Source organism: Tilletiopsis washingtonensis (genome assembly GCF_003144115.1).
Source record: "Tilletiopsis washingtonensis strain MCA 4186 unplaced genomic scaffold FA09scaffold_27, whole genome shotgun sequence".
NCBI classification, from domain to species: domain Eukaryota; kingdom Fungi; phylum Basidiomycota; class Exobasidiomycetes; order Entylomatales; genus Tilletiopsis; species Tilletiopsis washingtonensis.
Window position 1 is genome coordinate 202,019 of NW_020312024.1, and position 23,289 is coordinate 225,307.

At 67.9% G+C, this 23,289-nt stretch overlaps 8 protein-coding genes across 8 annotated transcripts; 5 read left to right on the plus strand and 3 right to left on the minus strand.

The window, feature by feature from the left end:
- The first annotated feature begins 125 nt into the window (after positions 1–125).
- On the plus strand, positions 126–2,829 carry FA09DRAFT_332695 (hypothetical protein). The gene is made up of 9 exons (XM_025743568.1): positions 126–355; positions 733–752; positions 820–884; positions 960–1,061; positions 1,133–1,252; positions 1,322–1,691; positions 1,751–2,077; positions 2,142–2,286; positions 2,349–2,829. Exons 1-9 carry the CDS (start codon positions 159–161, stop codon positions 2,554–2,556), a joined length of 1,554 nt encoding a protein of 517 aa, XP_025595066.1. The 5' UTR covers positions 126–158; the 3' UTR covers positions 2,557–2,829.
- Positions 2,830–3,582: 753 nt separating this feature from the next.
- FA09DRAFT_363449 (hypothetical protein) lies at positions 3,583–6,717 on the plus strand (the record flags this gene model as incomplete). Its single annotated transcript, XM_025745589.1, has 6 exons — positions 3,583–4,011; positions 4,079–4,183; positions 4,240–4,613; positions 4,681–4,822; positions 4,877–5,719; positions 5,792–6,717. 6 exons carry the CDS (start codon positions 3,583–3,585, stop codon positions 6,533–6,535), a joined length of 2,637 nt encoding a protein of 878 aa, XP_025595067.1. The 3' UTR covers positions 6,536–6,717.
- A 356-nt stretch (positions 6,718–7,073) lies between these two features.
- FA09DRAFT_363450 (hypothetical protein) lies at positions 7,074–9,170 on the minus strand (the record flags this gene model as incomplete). The annotated part of the gene is made up of 2 exons (XM_025745590.1): positions 7,074–9,001; positions 9,062–9,170. The coding sequence occupies 2 exons, from the start codon at positions 9,168–9,170 to the stop codon at positions 7,074–7,076; spliced, it is 2,037 nt and encodes a 678-aa protein (XP_025595068.1).
- A 2,190-nt stretch (positions 9,171–11,360) lies between these two features.
- On the plus strand, positions 11,361–12,557 carry FA09DRAFT_168849 (hypothetical protein). The gene is made up of 2 exons (XM_025739279.1): positions 11,361–11,572; positions 11,637–12,557. The coding sequence occupies exons 1-2, from the start codon at positions 11,549–11,551 to the stop codon at positions 12,372–12,374; spliced, it is 762 nt and encodes a 253-aa protein (XP_025595069.1). The 5' UTR covers positions 11,361–11,548; the 3' UTR covers positions 12,375–12,557.
- Positions 12,558–13,660: 1,103 nt separating this feature from the next.
- On the plus strand, positions 13,661–16,960 carry FA09DRAFT_363451 (hypothetical protein). Its single transcript, XM_025745591.1, has one exon. It carries the CDS (start codon positions 13,945–13,947, stop codon positions 16,651–16,653), a length of 2,709 nt encoding a protein of 902 aa, XP_025595070.1. The 5' UTR covers positions 13,661–13,944; the 3' UTR covers positions 16,654–16,960.
- A 62-nt stretch (positions 16,961–17,022) lies between these two features.
- On the minus strand, positions 17,023–17,590 carry FA09DRAFT_168867 (hypothetical protein). Its single transcript, XM_025739280.1, has one exon. The coding sequence runs from the start codon at positions 17,425–17,427 to the stop codon at positions 17,101–17,103; it is 327 nt and encodes a 108-aa protein (XP_025595071.1). The 5' UTR covers positions 17,428–17,590; the 3' UTR covers positions 17,023–17,100.
- A 157-nt stretch (positions 17,591–17,747) lies between these two features.
- On the minus strand, positions 17,748–18,630 carry FA09DRAFT_302614 (hypothetical protein; the record flags this gene model as incomplete). Its single annotated transcript, XM_025740405.1, has 3 exons — positions 17,748–18,153; positions 18,212–18,347; positions 18,417–18,630. 3 exons carry the CDS (start codon positions 18,628–18,630, stop codon positions 17,748–17,750), a joined length of 756 nt encoding a protein of 251 aa, XP_025595072.1.
- Positions 18,631–22,294: 3,664 nt separating this feature from the next.
- On the plus strand, positions 22,295–23,018 carry FA09DRAFT_168886 (hypothetical protein). The gene has a single exon (XM_025739281.1). The coding sequence runs from the start codon at positions 22,481–22,483 to the stop codon at positions 22,883–22,885; it is 405 nt and encodes a 134-aa protein (XP_025595073.1). The 5' UTR covers positions 22,295–22,480; the 3' UTR covers positions 22,886–23,018.
- Positions 23,019–23,289: the final 271 nt, after the last annotated feature.

The window sequence follows — 23,289 nt, forward strand, 5'->3', positions numbered from 1 at the left end:
CAGCATCGGGTGGTGCCTCTCATGCGGCCCTGCAATCTCGAGCTACGCAGCGCTTAGCCCGGCCTGTCAGTCCGTGTCAGAGGCCCGAGAGGTGCAAGTGGTGCCACACCTGCAACCTCGCTTCTGACCACCACCCCCACCCCTCCTCCTCAAGCAGAATGGCCGACCATAAGCCACGCACCTCCCTCACCTCGGCCGGCGCAGGCGAGGTGCCGTTGGCAGTCGCAGCGCCCGCACCGCTCGCCGCCGCACACGAGGCGACGCAGAACCGCACGGGCGTCGTGGGCCGCGCAGTGGCGTTCTATTCGAGAGCCATAACGCAGGTCGGGCTGGTGGGCATGGTCTGCTTCCTCTGGTGAGTCGCGAATAGGGCGAGAGGGGCGACAAGGGAGATGGGCCGCGAGTCTGAGTGATATGCCGCGCGGTGGCTCGGGCGGAGAGGAGGCGGAGCGGGAGGGGCCTGGGAGCGAGGGCGCATGCAAACACAGAGACATGCACACGCCGATACTCGCACGCTCTGTGCTGGTGCACAGCTCAGGGTGGATAGCCCCCGCAGCAGTGCGAGCCAGCGCGGCCAAAGAGGGCGAGAGAGACGTAGGGCGAGAATACCAGGGCTTGGCGGCGGCGTGCCGGCTCGCTGATGCGCGTAAGAGACGCGTGTTGCTCTCGCGCCAGTGGCGCCATACGGACTCGCTCGACGTGCAGCTGACGCTTCCGACACTGTCTTGCCAGCCCGGGCATGTTCAACGCTCGTGAGTAGCGCTGCCGTTGCGCGCGCCAGAGGCCTGTGCGAGGTGCTGATCTGTGCGTGTGCTCCAGTGTCCGGCATTGGCGGCGGTGGCCAGGTGGACACGACGGTCAGCAGCAAGAGCAACACTGCGCTGGTGAGTTGTCCGCATCAATCGGGGCGTGATGCGCAGCAGCCCACTCATGTGTCGCGTCTGTCTGTCTCTCCTCAGTACGCGTGCTTTGCCGGCCTCTCCTTCTTCGCGGGCTCGATCCACAACCTGCTCGGCACCCGGCTGTGTCTGTTCATTGGCGCGTGCGGCTACTCGCTCTACGTGCGTATCTCATAGAAAGAGAGCGCGAGCTACGCTTCGGGGCTTCTCACTCACCCGCTTCGTCTTTGCAGATCGCGAGCTTCCTGAGCTACAACCACAACGCCAACGAGGGCTTCGTCGTGGCCGCCGGTGCTATTCTCGGCGTCTGCGCCAGTCTCTTTTGGACAGCGCAGGGCGCCATCATGCTCAGTGTGCGTGATGCGCTGAGCGCTGAAAGGCATGCGCTTCCGTCTGCCTCCGCTGACACGGCTTCACTGCAGTATCCGACGGAGCAGCAGAAGAGCGCCGCCTTCGCCCTCGTCTGGATCATCTTCAACCTCGGCGCGCTGATCGGCTCGGCCATCGAGATTGGCCTGACGTACAACTCCGAGTCCGAGTCGCTCAGCGACGCCGTGTACGCCGTCTTCCTGGTGCTCACCTTCCTCGGCGCGTGCCTCTCGCTCATGCTCAAGGCGCCCAGCACCGTGGTGCGCAGCAACGGCAGCAACGTCATTGTGCCGGTGCACTCGAGCTGGCAGCGCGAGTTCAAGGGCCTCTACCAGCTCCTGATCGCAGACCCCTGGATCCTCCTGCTCTTCCCGCTCTTCCTGAGCAGCAACTTTGCCTACACGTGGCAGCAGCAGATGTACAGTGCGTGTCGCTGTCGCACGACGTGAGGCTCTGAGCTAACGTCTCTTTCCCCCTCTCAGACGCCCAGCTCTTCACGCTGCGCGCCCGTTCGCTCAACTCGCTGCTCTACTGGGGCGCCCAGATGGTCGCTGCCTACCTCCTCTCCCTCGTGCTCGACTCGCCCAAGCTGCGCCGCCCCAAGCGCATGTGGGCCGGCTGGGCCATCGTCAATGTGTTCGTCTGGGTCGTCTTCGGCGCCTGCTACCACGTGCAGCGCGGCTACAACCGCGACAACGTGGCGTCGAGCCGCAGCCCGTTCCCGGTGGAGAAGCTGCAGCTCATCGACCTCAACACGATGCGCTTTGCCGGTCCTGCGACGCTCTACTTCTTCTCTGGCTTCATGGATGGTGCGCCACTGCTCTCGTGCGCCTTGACCTGCACCGCAGCTGACCTCTGATCCTCTCTGCGCAGCTCTGGTGCAGGGCTTCGCCTATGCACTCATGGGCGCCTTCTCCAACAAGATGGCCGTGCTCGCCTCGCTGTCGGGCTTCTACAAGTCGATCCAGTCTGCTGGTGGTGCCGCCGGCTTCGGCCTCGACACGGACCGTCGTCCCTTGTGCGTACGGCGGCATGCCTCTCTGCTGTCGTCTACGCATCCTGACGCTCTCTTCGCCGCAGCATGGCGACGCTGGCAGGCACGTGGGCCGTCTACGCCGCCGGCCTCATCTTCGCAGTGCCCGTGCTCATGTTCCGCATCACCGACCACACGACGGACGAGGAGGAGGAGCGTGCCGCGATTGCTGCTCAGACCGGCTCGGGCACCGCCTCGAGTGGCAGCGAGCAGGACAAGCGGAGCTCGCACGATGAGAAGAGTGAGGTGGCTTGAGCAGCAGCGCTGTCTCTGGCGCTGCGATGTGCAGGACCTCAGTGCTTCCGCCTTCACCCGTCACCCCTCGCTCGCTTCCCCCTCTTGCCTCGCTCCTCTTCCAGCGCAAGGCAGCTTATATACCTCTTGGACGCCGAGTCTTGCACTCGTCGCGCTTTGGCCTCGCACTCTCCTCTCTGTACCACCATCTCCGCTTCGTCTCTCACCCTTCTCCCCTCGCATAGCCTCCGCGCGCGCTGCGCTGGTCTTGCAAATGCGATGTACATCGGCCTGGCTTTAAGCGAGTCTGGCTATCGTCCAGCATGAGGACGCGTTACGGCCAGCTCACGCCGGAGCGGCGGGTGTCGAGACGGATGGGCGCCAAGGGGAGCAACAGCGTCGGCGTCTTGCAGGCTGTGCTCCCACGCCTCGCACCCCGTCACTCACAGACGCAGCGACCCTCCGCTTCTGGCGCAGCGCTCAGACGGGCAGGACGTGGCCCAAGCGTGCGTCCGAATGAGGCAGGTGACGCCGGCCGCTCCGGCCGAGAAGAGAGACGCGTCGACGCGTGAAGGGTGCGCGGCACTACGCCGAGAGCAACACCCTCTCAGCCAAGCCGAGCGCGCAGTCAACACGGCCGGGCGAGCCCCTGAGCCGGCTTCGGGCAGCTCGGCAGTGCTCGGCCCGCAGCTGATGCGCCATCGAAGGTCGAGTCGAGACGTGGCGCCGGTGGGCTGCCTTCTCGGACGTTCGCGGCACATGGGGACGGGCGTGCTTCTCGGGCTTGGCCAGCAGGGCAGCGTGTTGATAGCCGCGCCGTCGTGACGACGAGGGCGCCACACAGGCGCTGTCGCCTGTCGCTCAAAGAGGCCGCCCCCCGCTCGACGCCTGACCTGCCTCTTCCGCTCCTCGTCCCCCCTGCTCCCATCCCCGAACGAGCTGTCCCATCCGCCCAGCGCTCCTCGCCCCTCGCATTGGGCAGCACAGCCCCTCTTTCCCCTCGCTCGCTCCGCTCCGAGCTCAGCGCCGAGCTGGGCACAGCCATCCATGTCGCTCTCCGCCGGCTCGTCGCCTCGTCCGCGCGCCCGCGCCGCTCGTGGTCGTTCTCCTCTCTCGCCCTCGCCCCTCAATCTGCGCCCCTACGAGGCGCGCGAGAACTCGCCGCTGCGCCATCTCATCGATGCACCTTCTGGCAGCGGCCTCGGCCCTCGCTCTCGATCGCACCAGGCGCTGCAGCCGCTGAACTCGGCGCTCAACGTGCCCAACGCTGCAGTGGCGCAGGCTGGCAGTGGCGTGCGCGCGTCGTCGCCGTACAACGACTTCGTAGTGCGACCCGACGAGCCGTCATGCGGCGAGATCGCTCGAGCTCCGGCAGCTCCACCCGATGCAGCGCTGGCGAACGAGCTGCGCAGCCTCTCCACTGAGGTGCGCGGTGGCCAGGCCTACCAGGCGGCGCGCCACCAGGAGGTGATGGGGGTGCGTAGTCGACGTGCACCCTGCTCTGCGCCGCACAGACTGACTCGACTCTTACTCATGGCCGTAGGTGCTGCGACAGATCGCTGGCGGCATGATGGCCGCTCGCCAAGGTGCACCGCCTGCGACGTCGCTGCGGACACACCTCGGCATCGGTGCACCGCCTGCGCGCAGCGTGAGACACGGCACCTTTCGGGGCGATGTGGGCCGTCCACTGACCTTCTTTCGCAGAACTCGCTCGATGGGACGCAGCCTGTGTCGCCACAGGTCGCCATCACGCCGCCGACGCCCTTCAAGGCCTCTCGCTTCGCAACTCCTTCAAGTGCAGCGTCTGGTCCCTCTCTCTCCGGCCCAGCTCCAGCGACAGCCTCAACCTCGACAGCGCCAGGCCCTGCCTCGTCAGCCGAGCCAGCCTTCGCCATGTCGCAGCCGAGCGTCCGCATCTCCATCCTCACGCTGCTCGATGGCAGCCAGATCAGTCTGTGCATCTCGCGTTCCGACACGCCGACTCCGCTGCCTCAGAATGGCTCGATTGATCCGAAGGCGACGGACAATCGCAAATATCTCATTCCGACTGCAACGCTGCTGAGCTCGCTGCAGAAGACGTGAGTCTTGAGCCAGCGGCTTGGGTCTGCGCATCCAATTGCATGTACTGACAAGGATTTCGCGCAGCTATGACTTCGTGCTGAGCACGCGCAAGCCGGCGCCGGCGCAGCAGAACATGTCCACGCCGAGCACAGCGCCGGGCTACGCGACGATGCCGGGCCTGACGAAAGCCTCGCGACTGCGCAGCACCACACCGTCGACTTCGGAGGTCAGTCTGCTTGCCGTCTATCCGCTAGACTGAAAGCTCACGCATGCCTCTCAGCAGAGCACCGCCATCACCACGCCTCGCATCCTCGATCCTCCGGCTTCTTCCGCGCCTCAAGACGCAGAACGTCAGGCCAAGGAGCAAGCGCGTCAAGCTTCTCTCAAGCGCGCGGCCGAAGAGGAAGCCGTCATTGCGGCGACGACGGTCATCAAGCCCAAGACCTACAGCAAAGGCCGCCGCAGTCAGCCTCACGTAGGTGGACTCGAGACGGCGGGCCATCCCAAGCACACTCAGCCTGCCAAGGACGACGCTTCTCCAATCGGCTTCCGTTTGCAGTGGCCCGACTACGACAATCCCGAGACGTTGCTTCCTGCGCCTGTCGATCAGCACCTTCCGCCGTTCGATTCGACTCGCTCTCGCTCAGGCACGCCGCTGCCTCAGGCATCGACCTCGCAGCGCACAAAGCCTGGCCCGCTGTACAACGGCCATGCCACGATGCGTGTTCCGGTGACCACGAGCACGCGTCAAGTGTCCCTCGACAGCATGGCTCGAGCCTCTGAGCTTCTCTCCGAGCCAGCCACCTCGCCGCAGCAGCGCGAGGCATCCGCAGCGCCCACCGAGGTCGACATCTCCTCGCCTGAAGCCTCGGCCTCGGAGCTCCGCGAGGGCGCTCTGATCCGCGAACGCCTCATGGCTGCGCTTCGCGATGCAGGATATGACGAGATGAGCCACCATGACCGTGAAGAGCTGCTCATCTCGACGTGTCTGGCACAGCATCGAGGTGCGAAACGTCGCATGCTGCAGCTGCAGCGCAACAGCGAGACGGCGGCCAAGGAGACGAATGCAGCGCATGAGGCGGAGAGACGTGCGAATGCACTGGTGCAGCATCTGCAGCTTGAGGTGAGTGGCGCCTGCCTTGCCAACAAGCGCGCCAGACATGGATCACTGATGCTCGGCTACCTCTCCTCGCAGATGCAGCGCAAGCAGGAAGAAGCAGACGCTCGGCGTTCCACACTCGAGCGTCAGAACGCAGAGCTCCAGACGGAGCTGCAGCAGCTCCGTGCTCACGTGCAGCGCATCGACATGCACGCGATGCACGGCGACTACTTGCGTCGAGGACCCGAGAGCGGCGAGAACTCGCAAGAGACGTTCGGTGGCGACTCGACGGACCAGTCGACGCCGCAGCAGCAATTGCAGCAGCTGCAGCCGTCGCAACCGCAGCGCTATGGAACTCAACAGATGCTCTCGCCGCACGATCTCGGACCGCGGTCGGCGCTTGCTGCTGAGAGCAGCCCCAGCGAGGCCATGCGCGGCCTAGAGCCTGTGCCGCGCCCTAGCGCACAGCAGCGCTCGCTGTCACTGCAGACCGGACGCGACATGCAGGCGCTGTATGGCGCTTCCGCCAGCGGCGCAAGTCACGTCGAGCCGCTCCCGCAGCTGGCAGAGCTGGCGTTCCAGGAGCTCATGAACGCCAGCTCGCGCGCAAACGACGACATGGAGATGCAGCACTCGCCGACTACACCCGTCGGGGCGCAAGGCGACACCGCGTCGCAGATCGGCGCTCAGCACCAGCACTCGCAGCAGTTCCAGCACTTCCAGCAACAGCAGCAACAGCTGAGCGCCGAGCATGGCTCCCTTGGCGGCACGATCGCATCGCTCATCAACGGCACAAGCGAGTCACATGTGCGCACGGAGGCCAACGACATGCAGACGTGAGGCGCATCAGCAAGCGTCATGCGCGGCATACCGCCGTCCTCATGCCATCGAGCGCGCCATGCTGCGGCCCGGTTTCTTCCTGTTCCTCGGCCACTTTCTCCTCCTCCTCGAGTCACCTCTCCGCACTGTCGGTCCTTCACATCTTCCGCGTTCTGGCCTCGTCATCATCGCGATACCTCAGCTGTCAATGTCATCGGCTTAGTCGTGCGTTGTGGCGGCCCGGAACCCGCTCGCAAGCGTGGGAACAGAGCAGTGTCGCCGCGAACGCTCTGCTTTGCGGGCCGCTACTGGTGCGGTCGAGCAGAGGCACCATCACGACAGACGCGCGCGAGTTGAAGGTGAAATTGTGGAGCGCAGTGAGGGTCGCACGGAGGACATGAGGAGACAGAGAAGGAGCGACGCGAGCGACTGACATGATGTGGAGGTGACACAAGACGAGACGGGGAACACGGGTAATGATGAGGTGGCGCGCGAAGCAACAGGGAGCGTGGGAGGGTATAGGCGTCTCGCAGGGGCCGAGCGCTTGGCTTTTGCCGGTTTAAGACCTAGCGAGCGGCGAGAGAGCGCCACTGCTTGGCATCTTGCGCACGACGAGTCGCGGCATGTGCGTAGCAGCGACACCGCGGACATTGACGCGTACAGCCGTCGTGACGGTACCGACGCCAGTGCCGTTTCTGCGACGCACGAGCGAGGCAGGAGGGAGCGACGTGTCGTCAGAGAGATGCCGACGATGCGCACTCTCAAAGACGCCGGGTGAGGCACTGAAGGCGCAGGCGGAGTGAGGCGCTGCAGAGACTTGCGCGGAGGAGAGGTGCAGAGGAGGAGGTCGACGACGACGCAGAGGTTGCGCGGAGCAGGTGGATGGAAGAGGCAGAGGCTGTGGCTGCGAGAACACCAGTGCCGCCTTGTTGCGAGCGGGCAGCGAGAGCTCGAGACTGTCTCGAGGCAGCGAGCCTCTGCGCACTCCCAGCTGTGGCGGAAGGGGAGGCAGCATGGGCGCACTCGCGAGCGTCGGCGCCGAGACGGAAGTGCCAAAGGTGGCGCGCAGCGGAGAGCTGCCGAGCGTGGTGGCGATGGAGCGATGCGCAGGCATTGCCTCGTCCTCGTCGCACGCGAACGGAGAGACACCGCCGCGCCATGCGTCGATGAGCGTCTGGATGCGCTTCGTCATCGGGCTCTCTCCAGCTGCTGCCATAGAGTCCCGCTGCACCAGCTCTCGCACTCGTGTCGGAGTGCCAGCCTCGAATGTCTCGCCGCGCAGTCGGCGGATGCGAGCCTTTCTGCCTGTCCGCTCCAGGAGGCGCGCAGCTCCCTCGTTCAGCATGCACGTCGAAGAGAGACCGAAGAGGCTCGTAGAGCGCTGATGCGGCGACATGGAGAGACGGCGAGGCGAGGCTTGCGAGAGAAGAGGCGTGCTGGAAGAACAGGCGAGCACAGGAGAGGCTGGCACCGACTGCGAGCCGACCGGGTCCGCTGAGCGGGTGCGCGAGGAGAGCGACAAGATGAACGACCAAGAGTCGTCGCCGCTGATGTCCATCTCGTCTAGCACAGCAGTGAGGTCGGTTCTGCCCGCCTTCTCCTCGCTGCCCTCACATGTTTCCGCCAGATCTTCCACCCCTGCAACTTCCTCCTCGATTTCCGCCATCGGCTCGTCCACGCGCGGCGCCAGCATGCGTCGGGCAGCCATCATGGCCTCTTCCTGCGCCTGCAGAATGCCGCGGACGCTAGTCGCTGCAGCCGTCGGCGTGCGCTGCGGCACCTCGTCGTGCTGCATCGCAGTGTCGATCAGTTGAGGCGCGACGTCCTTCGGCGGCAGCGTCGGTGCCGGCGAAGACGGCAGCAGGCTGGCGAGAAAGGCCTCGCGCGAGCCAGCGACAGAGAAGTCAGAGGTCAGATCCATGGCGTTGCGGCGAGCATGCTTGCGTCGCGGCTTCGCCGCGGGCTCGAGAGAGATGCCGAGGCCCTCGAACGCGCTTTGCTCGTGGCTCTCGTTGCCCGTCGAGACGTGAGTGCGGCGCTTCAGAGGCGGAGTGCAGGGTGTGTTGAGAGTTGAGCAGCCGAGGCGGAAGGCCGCTAGACGAGCGACGTCATCGAGAGAGTCGAGGGACGGTGACAGTGTCTGCGTCTCGCTGAGAGAGTGACCGTCGACTGCGGTCAAGGAAGCAGCGAAAGCCTTCTCGAAGGGATCGACGTTGAGCTCGAGATCGGGCGAGCAGCAGGTGAGGTCGATGCTGGAGAAGGAGCCGCCGCCTGAGGCGCAGTCGAGCGGCGCCAGAGCGACAGCAGGGCTGAGAGGAGGCGAGATGGAACGGGCAGAGCCGGAGCGAGTGCGGCGAAGCGACGTGGCTGCCTCGCTGAGGCACGAGAGATCACTGGCGCGCGAACTTGTGGGCGACCAGTCACCATCGCTGCCGCTGAGACGCGAGGGTGGAGAGAAGGAGTGGGTGTTGAGGGGACTGAGAATCACTGAGAGCAGACAGAGATGTCAGCTGGGTGGTATGGTGGGATCGGTCGGTCTGGACGCACCGCGAGCGAGCTTGGCCTCGGACTCGTCGCTGTACCGAGCACGCCGCTGGTAGGTGAAAGGGTCGAGCGGAAGCATGACCTCGACGTCGTCGCTGTGCGAAGACTGCATGCTTGTGGTCAGGTGGGGAGGTTGAGGCGGAAGAGGAGCAGAGAGGGTGGGTGAGGGGCGTGCGGGTACGGCGCAGAGAGAGAGCAGAGAGGGGGTAGGATGCGCAGAGAGGCAGTGCGGTGCGAGTGAGGCAGAGAGAGCGTGTGTGTGTTGCGGCAGAGGAGGGGCAAGGTGGCTACGGAGGAGAGGCGACGGCGAGAGGTGGAGGTAGCGAAGGAGGCTGGAGTGCAGCGTGTGAGAGGTGAGACACTGTGTGGCGAGCTGACTCGAGCGAGGACGGCACCGGCTACTTGTAGGCACCTGCGCCTGTGTGAGAGCGAGACCTGCCAGATGGAGGCAAGGGCCAGACCCGCCTGCCAAGTCGGGCGCAGCGAGGCGTAGCCGCGGCCAGCGTGCGTGCCATGCCCGCGCATGTCTGCGCCTCGCCCACGCCACCACCGCATTCCACCTCATGCTGACTCCTCTCTGAGCAGCTCCGTGCATGCCTGGTGGCGGCGCTTCTAGAACGGGCTGTCCACGCCCGCGCGAGGAGCGGGTGCGGAGAGATCCACGGCGACATCGCCCCGACGCGCGCGTGTTTGCAGCAGACGCGCCGCGCCGCCCGAGAAGCGCAGCAACTGGCCCGATGAGGCAGGCGAGCAAGCGCAGCCGTTGCAGGGTGCAGCGCCCGGCGTCCGAGCGAGCCGTCGAGATGCACCGGCTGCTGCGAGAGCGTGAGATGCCGCATGTGCTGAGCTTCGCGGTGCCGCGCTGACCTTCGCTTGGCACATCGCGCCTCCCTCTCTCCGCACCTCGCTGGCTGAGCCGGCCCCACAGTGGCGCGCGCGTGCCGTGGCGTGCGAAAGCTCGGGCCCGAGGAGCCACCTGCGATGCGACGCGGGCCTTTTCGGGCGTTGGCAGCGCAACATGAGAGAGGAGAGGAGGCGGAGGAGGCCTCATGCTGCGAATTTGAAAGCGCAGCGCGTGCGGAGGCCCGATGGTCAGGCCCGAGGCAGCGCTGCGGCTCCGCTACGCCCACCTTCGGAGCCCGAGCCGTGGCTGCGGCTAGCCCCACATGGGAGCTGCGCCTTCATGCTGCTGCATTGTACTCCAGAATCTGCCGTACTGCGCGCTGCGCCTGCGGCGTCGAGTGACATGCTCTCTGTCCAAGCTCGAGGCGCGGACAGCGGCGGAAGATGGCGGAGTGGCAGCGAGCGAGCTTGGCAGACACCCACGCGCGCCCCGCCCCGCGGGTCCAGGCCTTCGAAATTAGCCGAGCTCCGCCATTCTCGTGCTTCGACTGCGCCCGCTCAGACGCTCACTCCGCCTCGCCGCGGCTATCAGAGGCTGCTGAAGCATGAAGCATGGTCTGAGCACCACGCTGCCGGGTACACAGAGCGCAGTTGCCCGCCTGCAGAGGCAGCAGGCGCAGGCAGGGCGTGCGAAGCGCAGCCACTCGAGTCAGCCAATTTACCCGGGCCCCGCCCTTGCGCGACCCTCCGAGCCCTCGCTCAAGCTCCATCACCATCGCCAAATGCAGGCCTTGAGGCTCGTGCTCAGGCTAAGTCAGCTCAACCTTGCGAGGAGGAAGTGCAGCCGCGCAGGCCGCATGTACGGCAGCGACTTCTCCATCGTGAACTGAGTCAGACGTGGACTGGAAGCGATTGCGCCCCGGGCCGCATGGCGCGTTCAGGGACCTGGTAGCGCTCCTCGGCTTCCCTTCATCTCTTCTCTCCTCATCTGAAGCGTCTGATCGGTCCATGAAGGTCTCTTCGTGATTTTAAGCGCAAAGATAGCCCTTCACAAGGTCGCTCGCGCAGCCCGTTCCAGCTCGATGCAAGCGAGGATGCAACACCGGCGCGTCTCGCTCTCGCACCCGCGCACCAAGCGAGGCGACGCTGGCTCGAGAGCGTCACGACCGAGCCTCTCCGCCAAGCTAGAGCCGACCCTCGGCACAGTGATTGACTCTTTGTCCTCAAGATCGTCCGTCATGTGACCAGACGAGCTCTGCATCCTCACAGCGGACGACAAGCCGATCACGGCCGATGACCCTCTCGTTCTCGTAGCTTCAGGCGCCTGTCAGGACACGACTGTCGTCCGAGCGCAAGATCTCGCGCTGCGTACGGATGCGTGAGTGCATCGCAAAGTGCAGCGCTCGCTGATGTGTCCTCTCGACTGCGCTGCGCCATCAACCGGCAGGAACCCTTTGCCCGCTTGAGTCTCGCTGGAAAGCGGAGGGCCGCCAGAATCGAAGGACGTGGCTTCGCCTAGGGTCTCGTCGCGCGGCAGAAGCATCGAAGGCAGCGTAGCGTGCAGACGAGGCTCCACGCATCGAAGGAAGCGATGCGCGATGGGAACGAGTCCGACCGGCTGCCGCACTCGCCGCAGAGGCAGCAGCCATGCGACGCTCACACGCTGCAGAGGTACGCAGATCCGAGCGAAGCAAGAGCGAGGCGAGAAGGACTGACTCCGCTCGCCTGTCCAAAGCTTGGCGGGCCAGCGACATCGCTCAAGGCTAGCCAGCCGCTCAGCCGCGCTCAAGCACGCAGGGTCGCAAGCGGAGCGATCCGGCGCTCGGTCGGCAGCGGCATCAGAGCGTGCGCGGCAGGAGAGGAGCAGGCAGAGCCGAGTGCCATCCGTCTGCGCCGCGCTCATCTGCGCTGCAGTCTGAGGGGTGCCGCTGCGCCAACGGAGCGGCGATGCGAACGGCCACATGGGAGCTCTCATGCGGCGAGCCAGATCTCGCAGCTCGAGGGGCCTCGAGATGGAGCGAGCCGAGATACTCCGGACCCCGCTCCGCCCACGGCATGCCTTGCGCGCTGCGCAGCGCCACACGCGCAGCGCCGAGCCCTGCGCGCTGCAGAGAAGAGGGACGCGGGCGTCATCGCGCCGCAGGCCCTCGGAACCTCGCCTGCTGTGCTCCTCTCCCGACTGCATGCTGCCATCGCGAACCTGCGGCTCACCGACTCGCCGCTGCCGGGCCTTCCGTCGGCTCGGAAAGCCAGGGCACGCAGCCGCAGCGGCTGCCGCCTGCGAGATCTGGAGCGACGCATCGGCTGGTACACCCTCCGCTGCCGCAGCAATCCGAGGCCCTCCGTCTGCTGCCGACGCACGAGCACGTCTGCTGCTGGAGGACGGCGACTCGGGCTTCAGGATCGACGTCGTCGCAACAGCGAGCGGCAGAACGATGGGCCTCGTAGGCATGTGAGACGACTGCTGAGCTGACCGCGAGACGAGCGTCAGCCACTCCTGAGCGGCAGGCGCCATCGGGATGCAGCGTTCTTGTCTAGCGCCTACGCTTCCAACCCTGCGAGAGGGTGCAGATGTGCGGCCCTACGGTGGAGACATGGAGGCGCTTCGCTCTGAGGGCAGGATGCTCGACGTCGTCCACTCGTCCCTGGGCGCTGGCTTGTCCGCGTGCGCATGTCGCAGCGTCGCATACACCCGGTGCGGAGCCCGGAGGGCGCTGACAGCACGGTCCAACGCTCGTCGCTGCCGGAGGGCATACCCAGCAGTGCACGCAGCGATGCATGACATGAAAGGACGCCATGGGACAGTCAGCGCCGCGTGAGTGCGCCGCGCTGACGACGTGCTGGTTTGCGAGGCGCACGAGGAGCACCGTGAGCCCGTGGCCCGCGAGGCATGAGACGAAGCGGCAGGCGGCAGCAACAGCAGCGCGACGCTCCGCAGGGTGCTCCAAGGGCGGAGAGATGGCGGAGCGGCCCCGAGCCGGCGAGTGGGGGAGGTTGCTGCTGCCGCTGCCGCGAGGCGAGGCGCCGGGCCTGCTGCGTCTTGAATCGAATGGGCGCCGCGAGAGGGCGAGTATGCCGACGGCAGAGCGGCAGGCGCATGCCGCATCGTGGAGCTCCGCCCGAGGAGGTGAAGACGAGGCGCTCCGCGGCTCTCGCGCCCGCTCGGCAGCCGAGTGGGCGCAGGGGCAGCACTTCAGCCGCCACAAAGAGCGACGCGTGATGGCGGGGGGCGCAGAGTGCCCTCGCATGACGCCGGCGCAGCGCCTGTGTACCTCGCAGGCACACAGCCGCGGGCGGCAGTGCGGCGCGAGGCCAGCATCAACGCGTGCAGCTGCGCCGCCTCGCCTCGCGCGGAACCGCGTGACCGGCGCAGGCCCGGTGCCTCTCCGCCGCTGCGGCGGCATCAGAACAGAAGGCGGCAGGCAGAGCGCTGCAGCCTCAGCGCAAGTCGGCGTCGCCGCCCGCCGCACTTCGCCGCCTGGGTGCTGCCGCCCGCTGCACTGCCGCCCCTCGCCGCCGTCGCCGCGCTGCTGCCGGCGGGCTCTCGTTCAAGCGGCGCGCGGAGGCAGGCACCTCGCGCGCGGCCTGCATGCGATGCCGCCCTCGCGCGGGCGCGCCCCTCGGTGGGTGTGCGGCAGGCGGCGCAGCGCACGCCGGCGACACCCGCAGAGTAAGAGTGCAGCAGCGCACACACGGCAGGCCGGCACGAGGCCGCGGCCCGCGCCGCGTCGCCTGAGAGCGGCGCTGCGCCGCTGCCACCGCTGCCGCAAGCCGCACCGACAGCGAGTGACGGCCAGCGCAGGTCGGCCCATCGCTGCTCCCAGCCTCCATTCCTCGCGCGCACCCCTCTCGCCTGCGCACCCACACCACACACTCTCGCTCACACACTCTCACACACCACACGCGCTCCCTGCGCATCCTCCTCGCACCGTGCTGCGTCTGCCACCGAGCTCGCACGCGGCAGCCCGGCGAAACACCACCTCGGACTGCGCCTAGAGGGCTGCGCGCTCCTCTCTTCGCGCCCCTCGCGCCCCCTGCGCGCCATGATGCCCGCAGCCGCCGCCTTCGTCGCGGCGGCCTCGAGCTGCGACGCTGCGTCTGGCGCCTCAGCGGCGGTCGCCAGCACGTCGTACTTGCCGGCGCAGCGTCGCGCCCCCTCGGCGCGCGCAGCGTCGGCCTCGCCCCCGCCGCCACCGCAGCCGCGCGCCGCAGACTGCAGTGCCGCCGCACGGCCACGCCGGCGACGGAGGCAAGGCCTCGTTGCTACTCTGCCGGCTGCTCTGCTCGTCGCGTCCGTCCTCGTCGTCGGACCGCTCTCGCTGCTGCCGCGCGCCGCAGCCGTGCCGGCGCCGCGGGGCGGGCTGCAGGCGCTGTCCGGCGCCGCCACTGCCGCACCCGCGCAGGCACACGGCGCCGCCGACCAGATGATGTGGCACGCTGCGTTCTCTGGTGCGGACAGCACATCACCGAGAGATGTGCTGCGAGAGCCGCCCGACCGCGGCAGGGCTGCTTTGGCGGATGGGACGGGCGGTCACGCCGACGCGCTGCTCTACCACAATGGAGCACAGGTCGTCATGGAGGGCGGACGGCGCATTGTCTCTCTCGATGGCGATGCGTGGCCATTGGCGAAGGGCGATGCGCCAACAGCGCCTCCTCGTGCGTCTCGGCCCGACGTGTATGCCGGTGAGCAGTCTCCGCCGCCGACGCGCACGATCCAGCGACGTGCACTCTTCGCCACGTCGTCCAACGGGCGCGCCTACGTGCCGTCTGCGTTCCCGTCGCAGCTGGCGTCGAGCTGGCAGCCGGTAGACCGGTCGGTATGGTTCCAGAAGAAGGCCGTCATCATCACGTCGATCTTTCTCGCCATCTTCATCGTGCTGTGCATTGGCGCCGCCGTCTTCCTGCGCGACCGCGCCGACGACGACGAGGACCTGTACGACGAAGACCTGGACGCAGACGACATGGCTATCGAGCGCATGCGCGAGGAGCGTCTCATGCGCAGCGCTGGCCGCGGGCCGCAAGATGGCGGCGAGGGTCTGAGCGAGGAGAAGCGCGGCTGGCGCCGACGGCGCAAGGCGGCAAAGACGGACCGGTCACACAAGCTGGAGAAGGAGGAGAGCTTCGGCAGCAAGGACCGCGCCTCGGGCAACAGCTCGGCCATGCGTCACGGCCGCACCGTGGCACGTTGGGTGCGTGCGCCTGTGCAGCGCCTCGGCGCCGGTCGGCGACGCAGCGACACGACGACGGAAGGCGCAGAGGCCGACGATGAGCACGATGCACGCTCGGTCAACACCGGCGGTGCAGCGCGTCGTCGCACCCGCAGCGGCGTCTACCCGCGTCTCGGCGATGGCGAGGAGCGCGTCGAGGTGCAGTACGATGACGCCTCACCGACTACGGAGCAGAGCCCACCGTTGGAAGCCTCTGCAGCAGACTCGCGACCGTCGATGCCCGACGCTGTCGCTTCGACGGACTCTGGGATCACGAGCGGAACCGCTGTCACGGCGGACCGTTTGTCTGCTCAGCCAGCCGCCTCGCGGGCACTCGACGACTCGGACTTCGACGCGGCAGAGGCGGCCGAGGCTGGTGCACTCGAGGGCCTGCCACCGGCTTACATCCCTGGTCGCTCGAGCGTCTCTGGTCCGTCGGGCGCTGCTGCGCGACCGCTTGCTGGCTCGGAGGCTCCGCCGCCACCCATGCTCGATCCGGCGCTTGCGGGCCGTGGTGCCGTGCCAGATGCCAAGCGTGCCGACGGCGCCATGGTCTCGACGGTGCCCGGCTCATCTCAACGGCCAGACGCCGAGATCATTGGTGCGCTGCTCGACGCCGACGCTGATCCCTTCGCCGCCTCGTCTGGCAGCCGCACGTTGTCGGACACGCGCACGCCTGCTCAGCGCTACGCCGCGCACGTTGCGACGGACGACAAGACGCTCTTGTCGGCCATGCGTGCTGCAGCTTCTGCACCTGCCCCGTCGGCTCCGGGCTACGCTGGCTCTGCGGCTGGCACGAGTGGCGATGCGCAGCTCGATGCGGGTCCGTCTGCGCCTTCGCTCGAGGGTGTGCTGGGCTCGACGGAAGCGACCGAGAATGACTTTGGTCCTTCGCTGCCAGCGTCCGAATATCGCGACGTGCCGCGCGAGAAGGGCAAGGGCAGTCAACTGCCGCCACCTCCAGCACGTGCCTCACCGACACCGGCGCCTTTCTCGCGCTTCGACGAGCCGTATGCGCGCAGCGAGTGGGCACCGAGCGCCATGCGCGTGCTGGACTCGCCCAGTGCACCGCTCTTCGAGCGCACCGCCACCGACGGCAGCGTCGTCAGCGCCACTGCTCCCCTGCTTTCGGGTCACGAGGTGCCCTCAGCTCCGCCAAGCCAGACCGCGGCAGCCCCGGCGCCCGATGCAGGCGCGGCACGCCGAGCGGAAAAGAGACGCGAGGCAGAGGCTGAAGCGGCATTGGTCGCCAGCAGCCCGGCCGACTTTGCTCAGGCTCTGCCGGCCTACGAGCGCGGAGAGCAGCGGCGAGCCTCGACTTCGACGGCCGTGCTTGCGCCGCTCACGCCGGCAACGGCCTCGGCGCCGGATGCGCAACTGCTCGAGGAAGAAGAGGCGAGGCATGCGCAGAACCTCCGCGGCGCATCGCACTCGGATGGACCGTCCGCCGAGGCAGCAAATGCTCCTGTGCCAACCGTCGCCACCGCTCCCGCACCTTCGGCGCCTCCCGCACCGTCTGCACCTCCGCTCGACTTCGACTCCTGATCTTCCAGTCCCCTCCTCACGTCGTCTTCTACGCACTTCTCTCTCTCTCTCTCTCTCACGTGTTCCTTCCTTGTTCTCCGCGCCGCTGCGTCCACTCTCACTCCAGCATACTTCCCTCCTCTCTCTCACGCCCGACTCGGCTCCACCTCTTCCTCACCCACATCTGTACTTCTACCACTGCACGCTGCTTGTTCGTCCGACAGGCTCTACTCGTCACCCCCTCCTCTTTCCTCTCTGTGCTCACCATACGCCGCCGCCGCTCCCGCTAGAGCAATCGCATCTGGGCACCGAGCTGCCTTTACCTGTGCATCACTTGTCTGCAGCGTGCTTCGCTGCGATGGAGACACACGAGCACCTCAGCAGCCGTGGCGGCGAACGAGGGCGCCACGCGTGTGCAACCAGGCGTCAATGGCGACGCTGGGGACTCGCGGAGACTCTCGGCTGCCTTCAGGCGATGCACAGCATGCGGAGGCCCACTGACATCTGATTGAGAGACTGCCGGGTGAGGAGAGCGAGACAGCGTGGGCCGGAGGGGTGAGTACGCGCAGCCGCGCCGCGCACTTGCGTGCTGGCGACAGCGCTTGCGATCGCAAGAGGGCAGAGAAGAGTGGGACAGCCGATGACGAGAGTTGAGACAAAGGGGTGGCGCAGAAGACAGAGACCTGGCGCAAGAGGGGTATGGCCCGAATAGAGCGGCGTAGAGAGAGAGAGGTGAGAGGGGTGGGTGTACACGTGGGAGAGGTGACTTTGGACAGCTTCGAGCAGATCGGACATAAACCACGATCGGTGACGGCGCAATCCTGGGCACTATAAGAGGAGAGTGGGCAGAAAGTTAGACGGGCGAGAAGGTGGTAAAGAGTAGAGCGGACGAGAGAGATAGAAAGACAGACAGAGACGGAGCGCAGAAGGAGACAGGGGACGCGACGAGCCTGGGCCAGAAGCTCGACTTCGGCCCAGATGCGGGTGACGTTTACGCCAGTGGAGACGCGCAGAAGAGGTCGGGAATGCTGAAGTCGAGTCGGATCGTGCCGATGAGGGCAGGAGGCAAAGATCGGTGACGCATGGAGAGGAAGAGAGGCGAGTAGCGTGTTCGCTCAGCGATGGCGGTAGTGGTCCGGCGCCGAGCCGTCAGCCGCAGAGGGCATGCTTGCGGCCGGCATGCCGCCTACGAGGTGGCCGTACGAGCCGGTGTCGGAGAGAGGAGCACCGGAGGGGAGCATGCCGCTGTGCGAGTGGCCGTGCGAATGGGAGTGCGAGTGTGCGTACTGCGAGTGCGCATGCTGCTGCGAGGCGTGACCGCCGGCGCCACCGCCACTGCTGGTCGGTGCTCCGAGGTGGTGAGGCAGAGGAGGCAGCTGCGTCGAAGAAGAAGGCGGCGGCTGAGAGAGCACGGCGTCACGCATGTACGCCGATGCACCGATGCCCGACGTCGCAGGATGGCAGCGTGCACTGTGCTTGAACCAGCCGCTAAAGTCGCGCTTGCGCTTCGCCGTGCAGATCCTGGGAGAGGCCACCAGATCAGTTCGCGGCTCACGCAAGGGGCAGCGAGACTACTTACTGAATCCACTTGCTGCACGAGTGACACAGACCCTCGGTCGTGCCGACCGAGTCGGCGTAGCAGCGCAGCTTGAGGGGCGGCAGGAAGACGAGGCCCGAGGTAGGGCTGATGCCGTGCGTGCCGCGGACGTGATACCCTGCGAGCGGAGCAGATCGGTCAGCGCTACTGCAACAAGTGCCGCAGCAGCACGGCGTGATCAGCTCACAGTACTGGCTGTTCTTGAGCTGCATCCAGCCTCCGTTAGGACACTTGTCGCACCACGCCTCTCTCGCATTGCCCGTGCCTCGCACCCAGGTGGGCGTGTAGAGATCTCCCTTGAAGCGCAGCTTGTCGCGCTGTTGGCGCGGCAGACGCTCCTCCTGCTGCTCGTCCGGCACGTCAAAGTCGGCCGGCGGCGGCTCCAGGGCCGTGCGAGGCATGGCCTCGGCGCTGGGGTAGTGCACGTCTGGCGCGGACGAGTTGGCGAGTGCACGCAGCACGATCTTGTCCGTCAGGTGCGATGGCGCAAAGGACGGAGGCGCCGGCGTCGACGTGGCACCAGCCGGGCGGCCTGAAGCACCAGTGCCGCTGCCCATGATGGGCGGACTGCGCAGGGCCGAAGAGGCACTGTTGGCGCGGTAGCGCGCCACGCTGGCGTCGACGCTTGTGGAGCCGAAGTAGCCGCCTCCGCCGCTGGAAGTCGACGTCGTGCTGCTGCCAGCATACGGCGACGTCTGATCCGGCGGCGCATACACGCCCTGCGCTGCGCCGCCAAGGTCAGGCATGCGGTACTCGCCACCGCTGCTCGAGCCCGTCTGCGGACGGCGCGGAGCCGCCGACGCCGGCACGCCGTACGGCGCAAAGCGACGTGCCTGCGAGGCGCCCTGCTGCTGCATCGAGCCGCTGGAAGTGCCGCGGTAGGAGTTGCTGCGGCTGGGACTCATGGGTCGCTGCTGCTCATCGTCCACCGAAGAGCCCCACTGCTCGCGCTGGTGCATCTGCGGCGAGGCGTACATGCCGCCGGCGTACATCTGGCCGTTGCTGCCCGGCGAAGCACCGTAGCGAGGGCCCGGCGGAGGCTCCTGCAGCGTCTGAGCCCTTCGGCGCGTCAGATCGGCCTGCGGAGCGCCCATGCTCTCCGAGCCTTCGTGTGCGCGTCCGGGACCGCCTGCAGAGCCAGGCGCATGCATGTAGAGCGAAGAGCTGGCGCCGTAGCTGCTGCTCGTCTGCGGCGGGCCCATGCTCATGTACGCGCCGTAGTCTGCGCCGGCGCCGGACGAGCCTGCGCCTGCACCCATCTCGCCGCCAGCGCCGGGCACGGGCCGCGCGCCCGCGCTGGCTGCGGCAAAGGAGGGCGATCCGTGCACGCTGGCCGAGTTCGGCTGTTGCTGCTGCTGTTGCTGCTGCTGCTGTTGCGGGGGAGCATCGTAGCTGGACCAGCCGCCCGAGGGCGAGCGGCCGTGGTGGTAGGGCAGGCCAGACGGGTACATGCTGCTGGGCTCGCTGGCCGCGCCGCCGTCGGAGCTGTCGCGGGAGAGCGTGTATGCGCGGTGCGGGTCGTGCGCGTCAGAGAGGCGCGCCTGCTGCGGCTGCGGCTGCTGCTGGTAGTGCTGCTGCTCGCTCGAGAAGGAGGAGAGCGGCGCGAAGGAGGAGTACGCTGCCGATGAGGCGTAAGAGGGCGTCTCGAGCTCGGTGCGCGGGCGCTGGCGGTCCACGACGGCGGAGTGCGGCTGCTGGTGCTGCGGCGGCTGCTGCGAGTGCTCGAGGCCGTTGGCGGGCGCAGAGGGGTAGGAGGCCGCCGATTGCGGGTGCCACGAGGAGGCGAGCGTGTCGAGACTGGATTCGCCTGAGCCTGCGGCTCTGGGCATAGTCGCTCAGACGCCCAGCGAGAGGTGATGGCGCTGCGAGAGCGGGCAAGCGGTGCGGCGCACGAGCGGCGCTGCTCAGAAGGCAGGGACGACGAAGCTGCCCAGGGGGCAAGAGGAGTGCTGCGGCGGAGGCGAGAGCGGCGCGGCGTGCACAGGCAAGCACGGCAAGGTATGCGGGGAACCGGTGCGCAAGGGCCGGACACGGAGGCGGGGGCGGGTGCGGCGACGTGGGGTATGGGAGAGGGGGGTATGGCGGCAAGAGGGTAGGCCCAGAGGGATGCCCGCGAGGGCGGGACGGCCGACGGCGAACGAGCGAGCGAGCGGCACGCAAGGCAGCGCGGGGAGCAGGCTCAGGTCAGACCCACGGGGGGCGCACACGGCGGGCGTGGCGAGAGCAGCACAGCAGCGGGAGCGGTCACAGCGCAGGCACAGCACAGCGCAGCAGCAACCAAGGGCGGGAACAGCTGCAGGTGCAGGCTGAGGGCTGGCCCAGCGATGCGCCTGAGGGCTGCGAGCCCCGAGCGCCGAGGTGCCCATGCGCGTCGCAGCGCCCGGGGCAGCGCAGCGCAGCGACGCGGCCGGTGCGGACATGCGGACGGCGCCTGGCGCTCTCTCACACAGGCTCTCACGGCCAGGCGGGGGCCGGACGGAGCGGGAGCGTGCGAGCGGCGCATGGCGCGCGGCCCATGCACGGCCGCCGAGTCAGCGTGGTGCGGGAAGCGGCAGGCGGATGCGCCGCAGCGGCGAGGGGCAGCTGCAGCTCCAGCTCCAGCGCCGTCCTTGACCCCTCTCTCCTGCGCTGTCGCAGCGCAGGCACCTCGGCCGCACCGAAGCACGCCTGCACGTCGTGCGGCCGCGGAGTGCGGAGCAGCCGCAGCAGCGCGTGTGAGCGGCGAGACGGGCCGGGCACGGCGTCTGTGTCGGCCATGCGCTGCAGGCACAAGGGCATGCCCGTGGCGCCAAAGGCCCATCGCGCCGTCGAGGTGCCGCGCGCGAGTCGCTGCCGCTGCCTCCCTCCGCTTCGAAGCGCAGTCGGCTCCGCTGCACGGCACACTCAGCGCTCAGACTTGAGCCGCAGAAACCCAGCGATGCACCACGATGCGACAAGCGCAGCGCAGCACCAAGGCAAGTGCAGCGCGGCGAGCTCGGAGCGTGTGCGCCCGCAGTAAGAGTCCCGAGCGCGTCGCGTCTTGTCCGCGCGCGCATGCGCGATCGTCGGCGGCTCGGCCAGCAACGTCGCCGTGCTGCTGCGCGGCCGCCTCCCGCCGCAACGTGAAGGCGGGAGCACGAGGTGAGTCGTGCCGTTGCTCGTCAAGGCCGTGTGCCTCCTCGCCGAGCACGGGGCGCCAACGCCGAGGCTCCGAACCGTCAGCACACGGCGCTCGCGATCCACCTCACGGGGTGCGGTGCGGCTGCGGACGCAGGCACGGCGACGGCGGTAATCACGAGCGGCCCACCCACGCGCGCGGCACGCCACAGAAAGCCTCTCGCATCGGCCATCGCAGCAACTGCAGCGTCGCAGCGTGCAGCGTGCAGCCGCAGGCAGCAGCGTGGTCCTCCCAGGGCCGTTGCGTGCCGCTGTGCCTGCATGCGCCGCGTGCACAAGCACAAGACGAAGCCGCCGTCGGCACGGCTGCGCGCGGCGGCGGCTCTGACGCTGATGCGCCCAAGGCGACGGCGACGGCACCCGCAGGCCGGGGCGGCCGCGCGGGGGGAGGAAGGCGACGGCCCAACCCTGCGTCTGGCGTGCTGCAAGAAGGGAGCCGGGACTTGCTCTGCTCTCGCGCCTGCACCCTGCAGCGCGCAAGCACGCCGTGTGGCAGATCGCAGGCAGATGCAGGGCAGGTGCCGCCGCGCCAGCGCCGACCCGCTCTCCAAGCACCGCGGAGGGATGCAGCCACCGTCCCTGCGAGCGCTCACGCGCCTCTCCTGCACGCGACGCTGCGGCTTTGCTCTTGTGCTGCGTGCGCGTCCTGCGCCATGCTCCTCTGCAGGCCCCAGCGCAGGCGGCGCTCGGCGCTACTCCTGCGCTCGAGGCTGCGCTGCGATAAAGTCGTGCCGTGCGGAGGGACTGCGGTGCCGGCATCCGGGAGGCGGCCAAGCAGCCGCTCACAGCGTCGCAGGCTGCTCAGCCGCGGCGTTGACATCCCGCCCGCAGCGGCCAGCCGCAGCATCGGCGCCCTCGCGCAGCCCGCAGAGCCGCAGCTGCAGGCGTCCGGCCTCCGCTCTGACGCCCGCCCAACTCCCGCCGCCTCGCACTCCCTCCGCGCGACACGGCCCGGCACAGCGTCACTGGGCGCGCTCCGGGTGCGGACGCCGCACAAAGTTCGCCCTGCGCCGTGCGTCTGCGGTCCCGTAGGGTTCAGATTGTAGGCGCGCATCCCCGCACCCGCACAAGAGCGTGCTCGTGGCTGCAGCGGGCATGAGCTGCCGGCTGTGCTGTGTCGCCTGCGCCCATGACCGCGTCCTGCATGGCGATGGGAGGCGGTCCGCGCAAAGGCGTGCTCGAGCGAGGCTGAGCAGCCGGCGGCCTCTAGCACCAGCGTCGGTCTGTGCAGCATGCCTGAGTCAGCGATGGGCAGCGCCTCGGTGCCTGCATGGAGGAGGAGGGGCTCAGATTGCCCTGTGTGCCGCTCGCTGGCCCGCGCTCCGGCAGCGCTGCGATGCCGACGGGAAGCGCTCTGCGAGCTTCATCCACCCGCGCCGCTGCCCATGTGGTCTCCTCTCCGAACGCATTTTCGCTCCATTCGCATGCGCCGCGAAGGCGGCAGCAGCGCACCTGCGGCTGTGGCATGGCAGCAGCGGTGCCCCCAGGCGCGGCCCATAGCGCAGAGCGGCGGCGGTAGCGTCGGAGGGACGCCGAGCCCCGAGGCACCGACGACGCTACCTACGCGCTTCGCTCGCGTCCGCTCCCGTGCCCTCTTTCCAGTCTAGTCTGAGTCGCGCTACCGCACCGGCATCGTCGGGCTCGCCGGCGCATTGCAGCAGCGCCAGAGTTGCGCCGCAAGCCATCTGGCCAGAGCGCAGAGCGCAGGCGTGTGAGACGGGCGCCTTTGTCCTCCCGCCAGCGACGCCTGGTGCGCAGTGCAGCTCATGCAGGCAAGCTGCCTCGCCTTCTCCATGCCAGCTCGCACACGCAGGGCGAGATCCTCCGGCACGCGGCCATCGCGCATGCCTCTGCAGGGCAGCAGCTGTGCCGTGCCCGTCGCTGTCCCGCTGCCGCTGCACATC